This window comes from Mustela nigripes, chromosome 5, assembly GCF_022355385.1.
Source record: "Mustela nigripes isolate SB6536 chromosome 5, MUSNIG.SB6536, whole genome shotgun sequence".
In the NCBI taxonomy this organism is placed as follows: Eukaryota; Metazoa; Chordata; class Mammalia; order Carnivora; family Mustelidae; genus Mustela; species Mustela nigripes.
In genome coordinates, this window is record NC_081561.1 from 137,117,986 (window position 1) to 137,139,595 (window position 21,610).

Consider the following 21,610-nt stretch of genomic DNA (forward strand, 5'->3'; position numbering starts at 1 on the left):
AATACCACAGCCTGTCTGTTAGCAACTAGGCTAGCTCTGTGAAAGCTGGCAGGGGCTTTTCCCCTCATATTCCTCAGCCTCACTGTCATTACATGCCATCCCCTGCTCTCCTCTGACAATAGGGAAGAGATAAATATGGAGATCGATGTGGGAGTGATAAGTTGACATCGGATGAGAAGGTATGATTTCTTTCTTTTTAAAAAAATTTTTTTAATTTTTTTATAAATGTATTATATATTTTTATCCCCAGGGGTACCGGTCTATGAATCGCCAGGTTCACACACTTCACAGCACTCACCATAGCACATACCCTCCCTAATGTCCATAACCCCATCTGGAGACCCCTCTTCCCCCAACAACCCTCAGTTTGTTTTGTGAGATTAAGAGTCTCTTATGTTTTGTCTGGTATGATTTATTTCTATTAGGGTAGAGAGAATTCCTTATGAATATGAAGTGAAGAGGAACATCATATTTAAAGAGATATATATTGATGCAGGCATTTGAGTCAGGAGAACTCATTATTTTGTTCAGGCAAGCAGATAGTAGAGTAGGGATTAAGTCCGGTCCTATGTTCCAGAAGCTTACAGATCAAAAGACAAAATAGCTAATTCTAATATAATCACCACATATGTTGCACAGCACTAAAATCTCATGTGCAAGCATCCAAAAGGCTGAAATTTATTCTTGAATTCATTAATAGTATAAGATTTGCCTTTCTGGAATATTCAAGTACTTGCTGAGGGTAAATACTGTACAATGTTTCATTTTCAGATTGATTGAAAACAAACACAGCACTCCACTCACAGCCTCCAAACTTTAGAACAACTTTTAGAAAATATTGTTTTTAAGTTTTATTTTTTAAAGTAATCTCTACCCCCAGTGTGGGACTCAAAACCCAAGACCTGGAAATCAAGAGTCACATACTCTTCTGACTGAGCCAGTCAAGCACCCCATAAATTGTTTTTTAAATAGCATAAATTAGAGCAATGTGTCCGTGAATAGACACATGTAAATTTATGAAAATTATAGAGAAATTCTTGGAAGGGAATATGGATGCTTAAAGGAGGCTATTAAATGCCATGCCTACATTCCTTGCTGATGTTTGAACCAACTGAAAGATAAGATGAAATGAATGAATGAATGAAGAAAAAATATCAGCTTTATTAAGATAAGTACTTTTCTGGTAGGTGTGACTTAGATAAGCACTATTAATGGTTTCTTAATTATAAATCCAGAGTGAAATATACTCACCCACCTACTCACAATCCGGGAGCACTAGTGACCTCCTCCTACGGAAATCAAGCCCTTTAAAATATAGAACATGAAGCAGTGGGATATAGCGTGTGTTTCCTTTGAGGACCCAAGTCTCAAAAAGAGATAGGAGAAGGAATAGATTATACATATCCAATCCCTAAACATATAAACTAGATAGGTCACTCTTCCTCCTTTCGAAAGGAGTGAATAATGCAACAGATATGAATGCTTGAGTCACTGATGACTCTGCTCATGAAATATGAATTCAGAAGAAAAAAGATTCTTTCACCTCAGATAAACTAAAACCCTGAATACATATCTGGGGGAAAAAAGAAAAAAAAAAAAAAACAGACAATCCAAGCCTCCAGGAGAACACCCTGGAGGGAATTTTATAATAGAGTGGATTTCCACAGCGCTAGCAGCCATGTTAGTTGATCTTTGTGTATTTTCCAGTCTACAGACTAGACAAAAGCAACAAAGTCCATTTTAAAACTGATGCAGTACTTGGAGCAGAGATACTAAGGTATACCTGAGAGACCAGCAATGGACTTAAAATTAGAAGGTAGGCACCAATGGACTTCGTCTACTCAAGCCCATCCCACCGTGAGTTCTTGTGGAAAACTGTGGTGGACAAGGTTCAGGAACAGTTTCCGAATTCTGTGCCTGGTCAGGCTGCACAGCAGATGTGTGAACTGTCTAACAAGGAATATTGATTTCAAGGATCATCTCAAAATCAATAGTAATCATATTGTTAATGAGTGACCACACCATAAAAGAGATGGCATCCGGGAGAGAATACAATAAACAAAATGATTTACACTTGAGGAAACAACTAAAAAGCAATCACACAAGAACTTTAAAATGTTGTATTTAATATCTTCAGGGGAGGAGAAAAATGAGTATTATGCCCATGAAACAAGAAGAAGCAATTAGGAAAAAAGAAATGGTTATTAATTTTAAAAAGATGGTAGTTAGGGACCCAAACAACTTGGACTCAATTCTGGCCCCAGCAATTGCTAGTCAGGAATCCCTACACTAATTTATTTGGCCACTGTTTGTCTTAGTTTTTTGCATCTGTATAATGGAGTTAATCATAATATAACTACCTATTTATTTAATGTTTGTAAAGAACTCAGGGCAAGAGCTGACACTTATGTGTCTGTGACATATAGAAACAAATTTGAAATCCTAAGAATAACTGCAACAATTTTTAGCATTCAAGACTCTATGGGTGACCTGAAAAACAAAACAAAGGGAGGTAAACAGTGTGTCAGTGAGTTGGAAGAATATAGTAAATGGGATAGGAACAGATAATGAAAAAGCAAATAGGGTACCAGAAGAGAAGATAGAATAGCTAAGATGTCTCTATCAGAAGCAGAGAACACAGGGAATAGAAGAGACACAATTTTTGAAGAAATAAGAGTCCCAAATTTCCCGCGACTAAAAAAGGGTGATGAGACTTTAAACTGGAAGGGTTCTCTGAATGCCAAGAACAATAATTCTTTAAAAAGAAATTCTCACATTTTATTGAGGTTCAAGAACATAACTGATAGAGGTAAAAATTTCAAAGAAAGAGAAAAGAAAATAACATGACGTAAGGGAATAAAATCAATCCTCATCAATACCGTTGCAGTAAAGACAAAGATGGAGTAGTATTTTCAAGCTGAGCAAGAAGGACTTCGAATGACAAACAAAACTATTTTAGAAGTTATATCCTCTACATACACTAGGAGCATGTTATTTGTGGATGTTGAAGTAAACACTAAAATCCATTCCAAGTACTAAAATTGATTACATGAACAATAGGAATGAGACAGAATAAAAGAAACTAGCATCTTTCATCACCAGGATGAAATTATGTGCAGGGATTTCTTTGAAAAAGGTTATGTGTATTTTTTAAGTAACCAAATAAAATAAGCACTTGAGTGCCTACTGTAAATCTGATGGAGGAATACTAAGACTCAGACTCTGGCCCTGAGGGACATTTTGTTTATTTCAGGGAGGGAACACAGAGCAGTGAACAGACAAGGGGTCATCCCAGTTCCCTCACTCACTGGCTTTACAACCTTGGGTGAGACTGCTGATCCCTGAGCTTTAATTTATCATCTCTAAAATAGAGATGAGAAAATGCCTGTCCCATCAATTTTGTAAATTGCTTAATGCAAAAACAGGCATGTAGCCAGCATTAATAAATGTTATTTTTTGCATGTATGAGATGTTTGGAAGAATATTAGCCAAAATAGCCAAATCCCCTCTCGATTTCTCCAGCGGTTAGAGTTTCAGTTTATTTTTTCTTTTATTCTTTGTACTTTCCTGTTATTTGATTTATTTTCACATTAAGCATGCATCATTTTTAAATTCAAAAATGCACTCAAATTTTCTTAAATTATTGAAAGGAAATTTTAGAGACAAATTTTACTGGTCTCTGAAATAGAATAAAAGAGGCCTTTGTGAGAAAGGTGTGCACACACACACACACACACACACACACACCATAACGTAAGTTAAAATTTGATACATCTAGAGGATTTTAAGAAAACACCACTAATAACATAAAATAAAAAACAGTAGTCTGCGAGGAAATGTTTGCAACATATATTTTTAACCTCTTACAAATCAATAAGAAAAAGATAACCTAACAAAAATGGGCAAAAATGAAAAGATATTGAGTAGGCAATACAATGTACCGAGAAGTAAATGAAATTATTTTCAACCTTTAGAGTAATAAGTGGTAACTAAAATGATAATAAGATAGTATATATCACTCATCAGACTGATAAATGTTTTCAAGTTAACACCAAATATGGGAAGCATGTAAGAACCAGAAACAGTCTCGTGCTACAGGTGGCAGTATAGCCCCTTTGCCAAGTGATCAGGGAGACCCTCTCTAAACAGAACACGTGCGTCATCCATGACCCAGCAGTGAGGGTCCAGAGGAAGACTTGCACATGAATATAAGGGACCAGCACAAAATCCACATGCTCTTGTTAATATTGAAGACATCAACAACGTAAATGCCAATCAGCTAAAAGGATATATAAAATGAGGCATATTTCATATAAAGAACTACTAGAAAGCAGTTAAAAAGAATGAAGTAGGTTTCAGGTGTTAAAATGGAAAGCTTTCAAAATCATATTGCTGACTAAAAAACTAAAGAAACTCAAAAATGCTGCAGACAGCATGGTACTTCTTAAGAAAATAATGCGGCATTGCACATTTTCTAAAGGTACATGTTTATGCATATAATTATTGTAAAAGCTGTGTAATAGACCAGAGCGATAAGAGTGTGTGTATATGTAAAACGCGAAAGATTTATGCGATCTGAAGAGAAACCAGAGTATTGAATGTGTGTATATGTGCTTGGGAAAAGACAACTGTTTGATATTGGAGTTGGTACTTCAAAGGTCTTTAGTTTCATCCAGAACTTGTGTATAACTTGTGTTACCATAAAGGAATTGGAATGAATTTAAAGACTGAGGAGAAAAAAAACAAGTTTGACACAATACCTGTTTTGAAAGAATGGCATGCTACAGAAGATAGAACTAGTGCACAACTGCATGCAAACCAGATATACTGGAGGAGGAAAAGCAGAAGAAGAAAGGAGGGGGAAGAGAAAGAGAAAGAGAAGGAAGCAGGAAAAACAGCAGAATGAGCCAGGACCAGAAGAGTGCCTGGTCGTACTAGAAGCAGCATCCAGCATCTCCACAGTAGTCATTACGGGAAGTGTCTAGATCACGACTTGGGAAGAGCAAGAGGCATCATGAAGGATGGGGTTGAATGGAGCTTCCTGGTGATATTTTATTCTACCTTGACTTGATCTTCATCTTGCATAGTCACGCCCTACCACTATCCATCAACAATTCCAAATGTCCCCTTTAAGGATCCCTACTCTTTTCATACTAATAGCTCCTAAGTCAGACCCTGAGATGGTATTCCCTCAAAACTGAGGGTTTCCATCCCTCCTTCTAACCACTTGTTTTGCAAACTACAAATCTCAAGTGAGTGCCCACCACTGCCAAGCAAATGTTTCTCTGATGGATTTACTTTCCTGCTCTCCTCTCTGCCAGATCTCCCATCTTTCTTGCTCCACCACCTTGTTCATTGACGCCTCAGATGTTTTCTTCATTCATTCATTTAATAAATATTTATTGTGTCCCTACCCAGTAGAACGGAAAACAGTGCATATGGATTTTTTTTTTTTCCTAAAACTTGGTGAGACAAAAAACAGAAATGGAAACCACAACATGGAAAATGAGGTCAAGAGAAGAATTTCGCTGGACAAATATAGCTTGCAAACAAACGTCTTTAACGAGTCTGCAGACCTTGTCTGTATCTGTCTCCCTACTTTTAGTCTTGCTGCTCGTAGTAATCAAGAAGGGACCAGACGTTCACGTGCACTGTGAATCCTACCTCCTTTCAGATTCTCAAGGACATTGCTCCCACGAGTATCCTCCATTTCCCCCGATTCATCAAATTTTCATTGCTACATGATTCCATAGCACACACGCATTCTCTCGTATATCAGATCAAGTTTTTAAAAAATCCTTTCCTGATTGCACACTCCCTCTGTTCTGCATAGCAAAAGTATGCAGAACATTTTACATCTTCCTCCTGCTGGGGGCCCATTTGCTGTTTAACTCTTATCTACATATCTTCCACCCTGACCACTCCACAGCACTTGTCAAGACCATTAAAAAGCTGTATTTTCCTAAGGCAAACAAATGTATCTCTTTCCTCCTTCCACTTAACCTCTGCAGCATTCGGTGAAGTTGACCACTATAGACTTCATGACACTTTTCCCTTTCTTGGTTTCTTTAACCCCAGCTCTAGGTTTCTTCTTTAAATCCTGGCTATTCCTTACTTCTCCATCGTTATCAGGGCTTTTTTTTCTTTTTTTCCCCCAGTGTTCCAAGATTCATTGTTTATGCACCACACCCTGTGTTCCATGCAATACGTGCCCTCCTTAATACCCACCACCAGACTCACCCAACTCCCGAGCCCCTCTCCCCTCCAAAACCCTCAGTTTCTTTCTTAGACTCCATATTCTCTCATGGTGCATCTCCCTGTCCGATTTCCCCAATGCACTTCTCCTCTCCTTCTCCCTTATCAGGGCTTTAACCTGAGCCATTTTCTCTCCCTGTACAGACTTTATTCTCAACTGGTCTTCCAAGGCCCCAGGCTTATATACTATACAAATGTTAACCCCTCCCATATCCACTTTGCCAGTGTGTCCTCTTCTAGACTGTATACTCCAATGACCTATTTCATTTTTTCACCAGATATCTTTTTTTTTAAGATTTTATTTATTTGTCAGAGAGAGAGAGCGAGCACAGGCAGACAGAATGGCAGGCAGAGGGAGAGGGAGAAGCAGGCTCCCCGCCGAGAAAGGAGCCAGATGTGGGACTCGATCCCAGGACGCTGGGATCACGACGTGAGCCAAAGACAGCTGCTTAACAACTGAGCCACCCAGGAGTCCCTTGTTTTTTCACCAGATATCTAATAGGAACTTGGCAAAAGAATAAACTAAAATACTACCTAATGCATGTTTTCCCTATCATTAATTTCTTTTTAATCCTGTAGCTCTTTTATATTTAAAATCAAACTATGGGGCTAATCTTTATTTTTCCAAAAAAGAAGAAACTATTAAAGAACCCAGGGAGGATGGAAAAAATTAAGTTCTTGGCTGTAAGTTCCATGATGGAGTTTTGAAACCCTTAGCTTTAAAATGCAAAAAAGGAAAATATTTGGGCTTGATTATGGAAATCTCAGCCTAAAGGACTGGAAGAGTAGAGTTTATACAATAAACCATAAGTTTGCTAGAAAAGCTAGCAAAAATTGTGATTTTCCTGCAACACAGAGAGGAGAGAGAATTTTCTCGGCTTTGAAAGACAGGAAAAAGAGAACAAATAGGTCAATTCTTTATTTGGGCCCCTGCCTTTATCACTTGCCCACATGGCTACTTACTCCAGGGGCCAATTCTTTATGGGGATATAAATCACAGATCTGTGAACTCAAAACAATAAGACATTTGATTTCATACCTGGCTGGAATTCTGGAATGAGATGTTCCTAGAGCATCGCATGGTACCATTGGATAGTGATGGTGGAGTAAAATGGTTGCAAGGCAGAACAGGCAGAGAGAGGAACTGAGATGGTTTTGCACTATATGGTGGAGATCTGAAAATGGGATATAGGAGATTACTGAAATTGAGAACTATTGTGCCATCCAGAGGCACCCTTGCCACATGCAGTAAATGAGGACTCTAGTTAACTTGTGTGGGGGAAAACCCAGGGCAGAAACCAGAAGGATCATGGGATTGAATCTCAGGAAGTTTCCTCTGGGTGGGAGCAGAGAAGTAGGCATGGATGGGCTCAGAATATGTGAGGTAGAGTCAAAGCTCATATGTTTTGGAACGTCAAGAAATTGATTTTTAAAAATTAAATTAGAGATTAATTTAGAAATTAAATTTAAATTAATTGAATTGAACTTTAAAATTAAAGAAAATAATTGGGTTGAAAAATCATTAAAAATACAAATTTTTAAAAGATTTTATTTATTTGTGACACTGCAACAGAGAGAGAGAGTTTACAGGCAGAGGGAACAGCAGAGGGAGATGGAAAAGCAGGCTCCCTGCTGAGCAGGGAGCCCATGGTGGGGCTCAATCCGGGGATCCTGGGATCCTGACCTGAGCGGAAGGCAGACACTTAACCAACTGGGCCACCGACATGCCCCAAAACTACAAATTTTTAAAAGCTGATAAATACCACAAACATCACAAAATCCATAATAATAATATTTTTATTAGTTAACTCCCTGCCGTACTCTGTAATACTTTCGTAAATTTTAGGCCCTATAGTTTTTTGAATGCCTCATCACTTGATACAACTTTGAACTGTCATTTTCCATGAAAAAGAAGAAATAAGTAAGATGTGATCCAATATGTTAGGAAGCATGAAATATGCAATTTCACATATAGATACACTAATGGCTATAGGACTGTTACAAATTCAAAATCAAGAATTCTGATAAATTCTATTTCAAACAATTGTTATAGTTTTATTATCCTTGAGTAATTGCATTTTATACTATATAATCAAATATAGTCATGAGAGGAAAGATCTATTTTGATTGGATATTTATAAAAGTCAAACTCCCCACTTACAAAAAAAAGTGTCTGGTGATGAAAAGACGTGCCCACATTCCGGCTCTGACATTCCAAACCTCATTTCCTTCCCACTCGCGCTCCAGTGCGTCTGTGTAACACGTTTTTACCCTTTCTCTGCCTCTCTCCTTTTCCTTGACTTCCTTCCTTCTCTGTCCTCTTCTGAAACATCGTCCTTCTCTGCCTTAACACTGTTCACATTTTGCATCTCACCACAAAGTGATTTCATCCCCTTGCATGATTGGAATTACCAACCAGAGGCTGATGACTTACGAATAAACGGCTCTAGCTGAAATTCAAACAATAATTTTTCCTTTGTCCCTCCCACAACATAAAAAGATCGAAATCAAACTCTCGGTACTGAATCTGCTTTTCCTGTCTTCCCTCCCTGTTGGATAACGGTACTACTACCCTTTCCACTCTTCCATAGTAGGATTTAGGACTCATCTTATACTCTTCCTCCTTTATTCCCTACTTCTTAAAAGTAATTAAGTCTTGGGTGCCTGGGTGGCTCAGTGGGTTAAGCCACTGCCTTCGGTTCAGGTCATGATCTCAGGGTCCTGGGATCGAGTCCCGCATCAGGCTCCCTGCTGAGCAGAGAGCCTGCTTCCTCCTCTCTCTCTCTGCCTTCCTCTGTGCCTACTTGTGATCTCTCTCTGTCAAATAAATAAATAAAATCTTTAAAAAAAAAAAAGTAATTAAGTCTTGTTGACCCTTCTTCCTAATTACCTCAATTCACCATTTGTTACATCTTCTTAAGTGATGTTACTAATTATTTTGTGTTTGCTGATTGCGTGATAGTGGTGGAGGTGATGATTAAGGAGTAAGAAAGAATGACTACATCTGGGGAAATACTGCACTTGAGAAGCCAATGGCAGGTGTGGATTCTCCAGAGAGAGCTGGAAAGGGAGTCACAGAACCTGAGAGAGAGGTTGTGGATCAACTGCATAGAACTGATAAAGGATTATGAGAAAGTAAAGCAAAAGATATGAACTCTACTCTTTAAAAAGTATGATTCTGTTACCACATTCAATATAATGAGAAATGTTTCAAAACTTCCAAGATGTTCCCAGCATGGCCATTTTTGAGAAGATTAAAAAGCTTTGCATATCTACCATGTTTTAGCTAGATGCCCAAACACTGTTGGGGCAAAGTTCTTTGCAATGTTACTAGCAATGCACTCCCAGAAATGTACATGGCCCACATTACAGTACAGAAGGCACATGGTACTTTTAGGTGAAGCCTAAATAAATGGGGGGGGGGGAATCTCAAATATTTGTACATGTCTCCATGCTTCAGACTCTTTTACCATAAAACGAGGTGATCAGACAATGTGGTTTAGAAAGCCCCTTACAGTACCTTCTTATAATCACATGACTTTTTTTTTTAAGATTTTTTTTTTATTTTATTTGACAGACAGAGATCACAAGTAAGCAGAGAGGCAGGCAGAGAGAGAGGAGGAAGCAGGCTCCCTGCTGAGCAGAGAGCCTTATGCGGGGCTGGATCCCAAGACCCTGGGATCATGACCTGAGCCAAAGGCAGAGGCTTTAACCCACTGAGCCACCCAGGTGCCCCATAACATGACTTTTTGATCAAAGTTCTTTTTAATTTGACAATGAACTTATGGGGGAAAAAAAGAATATTCCCTCTTTACTTTTACTTTAAAAACTGCTGATTCCCTAAAAAACATTTGGCTTATTTTACTACAATAAAATAAAATAACACAAATTCTTTTTTCTAACATTAAGTCAATTTTTTTAAGATTTTATTTATTTATTTGACAGAGAGAGATCACAAGTAGACAGAGAGGCAGGCAGAGAGAGAGAGGGAAGCAGGCTCCCTGCTGAGCAGAGAGCCTGATGTGGGGCTTGATCCCAGGACCCTGGGATCATGACCTGAGCCTAAGGCAGGGGCAGAGACCTGAGCCACCCAGGTGCCCTCTTCTTTCTATATTTAATTTCATTCAATAAGCATTTACCGGTGCCCATTTTGTGCTGAGTTCTTTGCTGAATGGATAAATTTTCTCTATTTTTATTTAACTTTTCCATTTGTGCTATCTTTCATATTTTATTTATAGTGAATGATCATATGTACATCATCACCAAAAGTATAAATGAAACCTTATATTTGTTGTATTAAGTATAATAGGTAATAATTTTACAGGAAGATTATGCCTTCTAAAAATTTATAATCTGTAGTGTATGCTTGATCTTCTTTAGAAAGCAATTTTCTAATATTGCTGTTGGTAGAACTGCTTTATCATATTTTGAAGTTGTGTTCTTTTGTTGTTGTTGTTGTTGTTCCTTCATTATTAAACAAGTACCTAGGGATAAACCATTATTTGAAGTTAGTGGTAATATACACTTGATTCTTTTTTATATACAAAATTTTTAATAGAAGATATCTCTTTTTCTCTGAGAACTTCCAAATTTGAAATCTAAGATATTTCTAAGTTTAAAAATCAGTCCTTTAAAATAAAAGCAAAACATTTTGATCTATTAATCAAAAAGTTCTATCTCTAAGGTAAATATTCTCATGCTGTTTTGGAAGTCAGTTTGTCTAAGTAGATGATATTTTCCTGCAAACAAAAATCTAAAGTTATAGACAAGAATATTTCAACCAGTTATAATGGTCAAGTACATCAGAGGATTTAGCATAGTAATATTTTTCTATGATACATAATATTATTTATCACAGAATTTGGCATGAAGTAGGCAAAATATGATTTTTTTTCATATAAACTTCTGATGAAATAAATGCTATTCATGTCCTGAGGTAAAATTTCCAGAAATGAAATAAAGCAGGAAATAAACACTTCCAAAAAGCATAATCCAAAAAAAAAAAAAAAAAATGGTTACACAAATTCTCTTGGCCATAATGGTAGTCTCTCACTTTTTCCTCTGACCAGACGCGTGGTGCATTGGCATCTGACCATGTTCTCACTCCATCCTCCACCTCAGTTCCATTTCCAAAAGGAGAACTTGAAGAATCTAACAAAAATGCATACAAGAAAATAAGAGAAATAAAGAGGAAAATTGGCAAAGAATAGGCAATAGAAAAGGAAATGATGAGATTAGCAGTAAAATTGATACAATAGAAGTATATTTGATTGTAATGTCATTAGGATTCTACACAATTATTAAGAGGAAACATGGATTATACATTGATTTTTCTGAGCCACGAATGAAAAATATAATCACTTATTCATCTCACATTTTCTATTTAAAGGGTTCTTCCATTCAATCTACTTCAAGAAAGCAGATTTTTCCTTGCTCTGGGTGAAAGATATTTTTCTCATGAATTGTCATTAGTGGGAGATGGAGGAGAATGAAAGAATAAAAAGAGAGAATAAAAAATAAAGCTGGTGTGGATAAAGAGAAAGGAACACTCAACCAAAAAGTCCCTGATGGTCATCACATTCTGGTGAAACAGAGACAGAAAGAACCAATTAACCTCTGAAAGGAAGTGCCTCTTTGCTTAATTTCCTATAAACCTCTCTCTGTCTTCTTTTTTGAACCAAACTACCAGGCAACAGTCACTTTATTGTCCACAGGGCTTGGAGGTCTGAGGTTACTACTGTCTCTTTTTTTTCTTTTTTTTTTTAGTATAAGCTTATTAGAAATTTGATCATTGACCACATAAAACCACTTCAAATAAATGTAAGTGAAGTATTTTAAAACATTCTATAGGAAAAATGACAAATTCCTGTTCCTTCTTTCCCTAAACTAATGGAGAACATAAAAGAAAATAATAAATTATTATATACTCACTTTCTATGTTAATGAGAGTTATCATCACTGGCCTTGGCTTTGGTTATTTTAGATTTTAGATCTCAAGCTCTCTCTCTCTCTCTCTCTCTCTCACACACACACACACACACACACACACACACACACACACTTGCCTGAAATATCAAAATAAAATGGACAATAAGTGAGAAATTAAAGTAGGTAGTCATATGACCACTTTGCTCATCTAATTAATACCTTATCTTCTCTATTAAACATATGAATTTCTTTATGTGAGGGTCAATACACATAAAAGTCAGGGCAGATAGAATAAAAGTATCTTTCCAAGCACAGTGCTGGAAAGGACTCATTGAATCCTTACTGGATTAGATGCCTTTCTACTTCACAGGGATTAGCAAACAGGAAAAAAAGGTGGGCGGGGGGGCTCCATTTGGTAAAAACATGAAAGAGCAGAAAATTAGCCCAAAAAGAGCTGAAAGTCTTCTGCACATCCCAGTTGGCTGTGTTGTGCATTCCTAGAGAGGGTAGCAGAGCAGTGTTAAGGGCTTGACACGGTATGAAACTGACAAGTTTGATTCTAGAATGTTCTTCTTTTCAAGCTTTCTTGGTTATTTTGTTTTTCTGGCCTGAGACAAGGCCATCACAATTCAAAAATTAACTCAAAACCATAACAAAAGGTTTGCAAAGCACATTGGGTTTACACAAGTAATTTATTCAGTGTGGCTTCATTTAACATACATTGGTAAAAATCAATGATGTATTGTCAAGTAGTAATAACTGTGAAAATGACACCCAGAACAGGTCTGAAAATAAACAGAAATTCTTTTATGACCACAAAGAAAGGAAGGGTATTTACAAACAAAAAGTGCACATGAAACTTGGGAGAATATTTGAGCTGCCAATGAAATGGGATTCAGAATGCCTCCCCAACATGGCATCTGGGAGCTCCATAAAATGGGCCAAACACTGAGTGTCTGGAGAATATAATTTTTCAAAAATAATAATTACATGGCAATATATTTGGATTTCTATAGAAAATTAGCTACTCCATCACTTGGAACAGGTTGTAAAAAATACGTACTAGGAAAATTTCAATGGGAATAATAGAAAGAAAATAATAGAAATAAAAGAAAATAATAGAAAGAAAAAAAATAGATTAAGCCTCTGCCTCGAGGAAAATCCCTAATTCAGAGGGCACAGTAAAACTGGCAAAGTCAGAAAGGCCTTGTGAGTTTAGGAGAGACACTCCAAGGACATGCCATGTATCCCTCCCATTTTACTTTGCCAACTTTGTCACCAAACTCATTCATGGCACAGGAAGAATGAAGAGGTGCATAGGACGACAACAGGCTCGTGTGTTAATATCCAGAGGCTTTACTGATGTATGTTTATTTCAGTTAAAAAAATTTCCTTCCCCCAGAACGAGATGTTCTCAGGTCCACTTGGGTAAACCTCTTTGTCATGGTTGCTAACACTGGTTTGTATACATCTACAACTTACAGTGTGACCGACTGTTCATGTAATTTTTCTGAGGCAAAATTCATATCACTGCATCGGAACAGAATGAAACAGAATGAAAAGCCCGTGTTTGCTAAACGGCACGACCCCTTTTCTGATCAGACTGGCCTGTTAGATTCAAGCCTTCAGAGATATGTTGGAGGCAGTTGGAATTCTCAAACCTTTGGTCTTGTATAATTCTCTTACATATATTTAGGAAATTACTAAACCCTCTTTTATATGTTGCTGTGACTCAAAGTGTGAGTAATTGGGGTAAGAACACTGGCTATCTTTAGAGAATAGCTCTTTGGATAAATTGAGAAAATTCAAACGGCTTTGTTCCTGTAAAATGCCAATTGAAACAGCTTTTGTAGATATTCACTTTCGCTCTTGTGATAGAGGACCCTAACCTAATTTTGTTTCATAAACGTATCATTCTGGGGGAGGGAATTTTTTTTAACCGAAATAAACATACATCAATAAATACCTAGTGTTAAGATGAGCCTGAAGAAAAGGTTAGAGGTATTCTGAGTCATAAAACTGACAGTAAAGTACCTGATTATTTAACATAATACACTGTTAAAGATAAGATGTGAAGTTTAAGGTCAGCTAAATGGGAAGTGACTAAGACAGTCAAGCCTGCTTTTGTATCCTGCAGGTCTATCAGTGGTGTAGCTAATAAGGTTCTTTTTTTTTTTTTTCCCTTGTTTGTGAAGGAAATTTATTTTTATAAATATCAAAATTTTTTAAACTTCTTCAGCATCCAGGTCGGTTATTCTAAAATCCTTAAAGTCATAGTTTGAATTTTGTTTTTATTTGCTTGTTGTTGAACTTTGGAGGATCTTGTCTGAATTACCCTTTTTCTGTTTGCCACATTTAGAGTCCTCACTAACGTCAGATTGGTTTACCTCCTCAAATTAAATGGCTTTCTCTACCTTTTTCCCTTTTTAAATCTTTTAAAGGAATAAAACTTCTAAAGCAATTCAAAAGGCCCCAGATCAGACTTTCAGGCATTAATGCAACTTCCGCAAGTTTGACAGTCAAGTTGGTGTATCAGAATTTTAAAGCTCGAATAAACAATTTGAGCCTGTTGACCTTGAGAGGGTTCATAAAATCCTTCATTATAACTGCAGCTTCCTGGTGCTTACTGAAACCAAACCAACTTCCCTCAACACTGAATTAAGGCCCTAAGAAAATGAGTCCATAATACTATCTCCTCCAACCAGCAGCCATCTTGAGCTAAATGAGTTAGCTTTTTAATTTCATGGGACTGAAAAGCACAGGCTAAAGTTTAGAGAGAATGGATTGCCCCATGTAAACAAAAAGTTCCTGGCGTCAGGCAGATCCTCGTCTCTTGTTCTCTCAAATCCACATCCTCCATATTGGATCCACTTTCACACAGGCCCTTCCAACAACTCTACATTCTCTCAGGTTTAATTATCTAAAAATACTATGCTCAGAGGGCTCTGGTGGAAACGAGACCAGCCCTGGACATTCATCATGGCCCCAAACACTTCACATCTTGATGCACTGAACTAGTTACAGAGCCCACTACAAAGCCTATACTTGATCTTGGAGGCTGCAAAGCCTACAGACTAAAGGTGGAAAAGGTGTCATTTCCCAGAGCGCAACTGAGTACAGTTCCTAACATTAAGGTAAATAGATACAGAATGTCAAATACATCTGACAATTAAACAATATATAAGCAAGATATTCTTCTACCATCATATATGATTTAGTAGTATTGTCAGTATACCTGTTCATCCCTTCTAAGTTCTAATTTCTGTGGCTTTGAAGACATATGACACTCCTAGATACTTACACAGGGGAAAGAAAAACATATTTCCATGCAAAGACTTCATTAATGTTCATAACAGCTAACTCAGTATCCAAAAACAACCTGCAACTCAATTCCCATCAATAAGTAAATGGATAAACAAGTCTGGCATAGCCACACAATGATATCCATATCCATACTCAGTAATAATAATAATATCCATACTTAGTAATAAAAAGAATGTATTATTGATACACGCAACAAGATGTGGATGAATCTCAAAATATTATGCAGAGCAAAAGAAGCTAGACAAACAAGAATACATATAGAATGATTCTATTTGCATAAACTTCTAGAAAATGAAAACTAACCTATAATGACGGAAAACAGATCAAGATCAGTGATTGCCTAAGGGTGGAGGTCAAGGCAGGAAAGGAAAATGGAAAGATCAAGATGCTGCCCAGGGAAACTTCTGAGGGTGATGGATATGTTCATTATCTTGATCAAGAGTTGGGATTTTTTGTTGTAAAGGGCAAGATAGTTAATATTTTAGGCATTGAGGGCCATATGGTCTCTGTCACAACTACTCAACTCTGCCACTGCATCATCAGAACAGCTACAGATAAGAAATAATTAAATGAATGTGAGTGTCTTCTTTCCAAACAGGCAGTAGCCCAACCGAGTCTGCAGGCTACGGTTTGCCAATTCCTGATCTTGATTAAGATGATTGTTTCGCAAGTGTGTACATATGTCAAAACTTATCAAATCGTACACTTTAATTATAGGCCATTTATTGTATGTCAGTTATGCCTCAATAAAACTATTAAGACATAAAAACAAAACAAACAGCCTTAGCTTCCCCATCATGGATTGGATAAAGTTCAGCCTTCTTACCATGGCATACAAATCGCTCCATGAACTGGCCTCTGTATTCCTACCCAGCCAGAGTTATTGTCCTTCTCTGGTGGGATTTTACTTTTTGGCACTACCTAAACACACACATCGTGCCATTTCAACTCTATGCCTTTATTTAGGTGTTCTATCTAGAATAACCTACTCTTACTAATGTAAGATTAAACTTGCACATTTACAATTCCAGGATGCCCTCCTTCTGCCCTTACCTTACCCCTTCATTTCTTCTTTGTGCCACCATAATAGTCTCGGTGTGTGTGTGTGTGTGTGTGTGTGTGTGTGTGCATACACCAATATATATTTATACACACATATAAACACACTTGTACTATTACATTGATATATATACATACACATTTTTGCATAATTACCTTTTTCCATACTTTTAGCTATATATATCTGAAATTTTTCTTTTATATATTTAGAGTTAAAATGAATTATCATTCATTTTATATTCATTTCATGAATATCGGTAGACTTGGATATATGACTGAGCACTCCCTGTGTCTATTACATCTATCACAGTGCCTGGCATATGAAAAAAAATTCAATAAATCAGTTTTTTAGCTGTTACTATGGCCATTTTACAGTTTATAAAATTGATAGGTAGAGAAACTTTATTTAGCTCATAGACATTTGATTAGGAATAGCCAATCTAGTATCAGAAACGAGTTTTCCCATATCTCATCTCAAGTACTTTCCACTAACCATTGCAATATTTTTTATTATTGGAAGCTTATCTATATTTCACTCTGGTCTCTTTCTAACTTTGCCACTGCTCCTCCTTCACCCCCTAGATACACCAAAATGAAGACTGCCACCAATATCTACATTTTCAACCTTGCCCTAGCGGATGCCTTAGCAACCAGTACCCTGCCCTTCCAGAGCGTCAATTACCTAATGGGCACATGGCCATTTGGAACCATCCTCTGCAAGATTGTGATCTCCATAGATTACTATAATATGTTCACCAGCATCTTTACCCTCTGTACCATGAGTGTTGATCGCTACATTGCAGTCTGCCATCCTGTCAAGGCCCTGGATTTCCGCACTCCCCGCAATGCCAAAATTGTCAATGTCTGCAACTGGATCCTCTCTTCAGCCATTGGCTTGCCTGTAATGTTCATGGCAACAACAAAGTACAGGCATGGTAAGTTGCAGGCCTGAGGGGTGAGGGGTTTATAGACTGATGTGCTGGTAAAGTCATGAGTGGTCCAACTTCTTAGTCAAATTGTAATTTCAGTGATTTTTTTCTAGCAAAATGACTTTGAATGTTTTGTAATAGGAGTTCTCTCCTAAATTTTAAAACACTAAACATCTTAAAGAAAATATAATCTACTGTTTCCTGATTTCTCTGTATTGACTTCATCAAAATGATGGGAAAATAAGAATATAGCTCTTACAAGATTGATTACACTTAAACCCAAAAGAACATTAAGGTGTTTTAAAATTTCAAATGGCTGTCAACATGACAAATTTATTTTTTTAGTCCTCATATCAAAATCATGAACCACCTATCAAAAAGATCAAAAAGTGGAAAGAATTTATCCATTACCTGGAACCTCCTATAGACTTTGGACAATGATTGTATTTTTTATGTCAACATGGACCCCATAGGGGATCTAGCTCAAGTGAAAGGTTCCATAATTGTTGATTAAATGAAAGCTTAATGTGATCAAAATAGATGAAACATGAGATATTTAGAAAACAAAGATCTAAAAATAACTCCCTGAAAATCAACAGAGAGCTTTCTCTCTCTCGATTTCTTTAAACCTTCCCTTATTGGCTTTCCTTAATGGTTTTAAGTTAGCTCTGGTCAAAGCTGTAATTAGTTGTTGCTGCTCATTCTGCCTTATAATTATTGTTTTCCAGGTTCCATAGATTGTACACTCACATTCTCTCACCCAACCTGGTATTGGGAAAACCTGCTGAAAATCTGTGTTTTCATCTTTGCCTTCATCATGCCCGTCCTCATCATTACCGTGTGCTACGGACTGATGATCTTACGCCTCAAGAGTGTCCGTATGCTCTCTGGCTCCAAAGAAAAGGACAGGAATCTGCGAAGAATCACCAGGATGGTGCTGGTGGTTGTGGCTGTGTTCATTGTCTGCTGGACTCCCATTCACATTTATGTCATCATCAAAGCCTTGATTACAATCCCAGAAACTACGTTCCAGACCGTTTCCTGGCACTTCTGCATTGCTCTAGGTTACACAAACAGCTGCCTAAACCCAGTCCTTTACGCATTTCTGGATGAAAACTTCAAACGATGCTTCAGAGAGTTCTGTATCCCAACTTCCTCTACCATTGAGCAACAGAACTCCACTCGAATCCGTCAGAACACCAGAGACCACCCCTCCACGGCCAATACAGTGGATAGGACTAACCATCAGGTATGCAGCTTCTAGAACTGGGTACACCTATGGGGGATGACATAAAAATTATAGATTTTTGTTCCAATCAAACTTTTAAACCATTAGAAGCGAATCAGTAACTAAGGGATGGAGGTTCCCCCCTTATGAGGACTGAGAGAGGATAGCAAATTATGGTCACTGTGACAGAGAGATACTTTACATTATTTAAACATCTCTATGTATTTGTGTATATTTATTTAGATAGAGAGGTACACCAACTAGAAATCCATAAAGCTACTAAAAATCAGTATCTTCACAGCTGTTGCTTCTATGCAAAATCAATGATGTTAGCACGTTGTGGAAGTGATGCTGTTCTAGACTTCTCCTCATTTTCCCCAATGTCTATGTTTCATGCATATCATTCCAACATCCCTGTCACTTCTTAGAAGTCAGTCCTGTTCTGGCTCTGTAGTTAAACAGAAAGGGTCATCACTTCACTCACGGTGGTGATGGGTGCCAGATGTTCCCAGCAAATCAATGTCACAGCTAGAAAAGACAGGAAAAAAAAAAAAAAATGCCAGCTCTTACTGTTCAGCCATCGGTTTGTCAAATTTTACACCTGAACTCTAATGGAAACTTCAAACATATCACTTAATTTTTGGAACTAACTTACTTTTTTAACAGTCATTCTACCAGTCAGAGTTAATATGGCGAGGAGTGACTATTTTTTTGGAAGATACATTCCGTTGCACAGAGTACAGAAGGCAGCCCGCAGGGAGGAGTCAAGATTTATATACAGTATTAGACTCACACGAGAATCAGAAAAGAGAAAAATGTGTCTCTAAGTTAATATGACCTTGGTAAGCCACTGATGTGCAAAGTAAACCAAACATACCACTTAATTCTTAATATTAATGTAAATAAGTTTCAAATAATAGTGTCACCATCCAAAAATCACTGCCTCCTTAATTTTATAACACAGAACTGAAACTCAACTTCCAGTGAAGTAAATCCTTGAGTCAGAACCTGGTCAGAGGCCAGGACTGTGAGAACAGATGCCTTTATAAAAATGACTAGGAAGTCTAATTGAGGAGGCAGACGGAGAAGAGCCTTGCAGTACAGAGCAGCTGCTGCTTCTTCATTTACTTTTCTCCAGGTCCAACTCTGTCTCCCCAACACCCACTACAGGCCCCCAGCCCAACCCCACCCAGGCTCACCCTTTCCTACTGACCACAGGCCTAGCTTAAGGAGGTCCAGATGGTCTGCCATAGGCGACGCTAATCCTCACGCGTCTGATACTCAATATTGTTAAAAGGAACACCAGAACTTGGATCCTCTAGGCGGTATAAGGTAATGATGGTCAACTCACTGCCAACCAAAGGGAAATTACTAATTTACTTTGTGCCACTTCTAGCTCCATTTCAGACTGAGTCAGAGACAGAAAGAAATCTACTCTGCTTCTTTTCTATTTTTTCCACATCAAGAACTCTAAACCTGCTTCTTCCACTAAGCGGCTCTCCCTCTCAGCAGCTATCAAAACCCTGTGAGTAACTTAGAGAGGGTAGGGATTCAAATAGATTTTCTCTGACCTGAGGATAATACATCACAGAATGCAATTTGAAGCCCTCAATCCTAAACCAAGGTTAACACATTTTGCCTTGGAACAAAATACTTCCTCTGGAGCACAGGGACGGAGCCCACTATGAGGTATTGATTCTCCTCAGTCGAGGCCTGCCCTACCTTTCCTCTCTTGCAGACATGCTGGGGTGTGGCTGGGAGTAGCCTTACCCTAGACCATTGCGGGGCCTCTCCTCACACCGGATTCTTTCAAGGCCCTTCCCTCACCAGCTCTCCTGGAGGCACAGCTCCCGGCCTGTCTGATGGAGCACTTCTGAGTTCAGTATGATCATCCTTCCGTTGTCCCAACCCTGTTCTTGACTCCCATGGAGATCCAGCATTTTCACATTTAGTGTGGTTCCTGCACAACCAGAGAGCAGGGAAAGGAAGCTAATTGAGGAAGCTCTGTTCTAAGTAACTAAAAGGTTTGCTTTACAAATACATCCAATTAGGGCTATCTTCATTGTTGCCTCCATGAAGCAGGATCAGTGTCAGATAACAGCAGACACACATTAGCCCTGGAATTGGCTGCCTTCCCAAAATGCCCAGCTGAGAGGGCTGGACAGAACAGTGGCTGCCAGGAAAAGAGGAAAAGACGCTCTGACATACTTGAAAATTAAGAGAAAGCAAAGTTCTCTCACTCATCTCCACTGATGTGTCATCATGAGAATCGCGGTGGTTACACAGGGACTCCTGGAACGATACATAAGCCTTTGGTGATAGTTTCAATAATATATCAAAATAATGAAATTATTTGAAGGAAAAATCAGACACTTTATGGCCATGTCTATAGGACATAGTTGGCTAGTCAGACAAATTCAGAAACTGACAGGTTTTGGGGTTTTTTGTTCATTCCTGTTTTTGTTTTGACACCATGACCCATTATGTTGCAAAGCAAAGCTAATTGGATTTGCATGAACTTTTTGACTGCTTGTTTGGACTTGGTACTGTTGTAGATGTTTATGTCTCGCCTACATATTTGTATTTTCTCCAAGAAATAGATTATACTCTATATGTCACGTTTCAAGTGCATTAGTCAACTTCATATTCTGCAGATCAGAGATCCAATATCAAACCTTCCCAGGGTGTCTGTATTCTGACAACTGTACACTGAGACCATGTCCCTACAGCGCAAAATGAAGAGTTGGCAGTTATCAAGGTAATTTCATAAGCCGTGTGAGAAAATTCTGTGCCCCAAATAAACTTTGCATCATTTTTACATAGCTAAGGGTGACTCGGTCAACCTTTGCTACCTAACAAATCATTCCAAAACATAGCTCTTAGAGCA

General features: G+C 37.9%; 1 protein-coding gene across 1 annotated transcript in view; it reads left to right on the plus strand.

Annotated features, from left to right (window-relative positions):
- The window catches only part of OPRM1 (opioid receptor mu 1), a 57,697-nt gene extending 36,275 nt beyond the window's left edge, over positions 1–21,422 (plus strand). The window contains exons 2-4 of the mRNA XM_059401315.1: positions 17,149–17,501; positions 18,224–18,744; positions 21,378–21,422. Coding sequence (XP_059257298.1) covers positions 17,149–17,501; positions 18,224–18,744; positions 21,378–21,422 — 919 coding nt within the window. The remainder of the gene's footprint in view (positions 1–17,148; positions 17,502–18,223; positions 18,745–21,377) is intronic.
- The last annotated feature ends 188 nt before the right edge of the window (positions 21,423–21,610 follow it).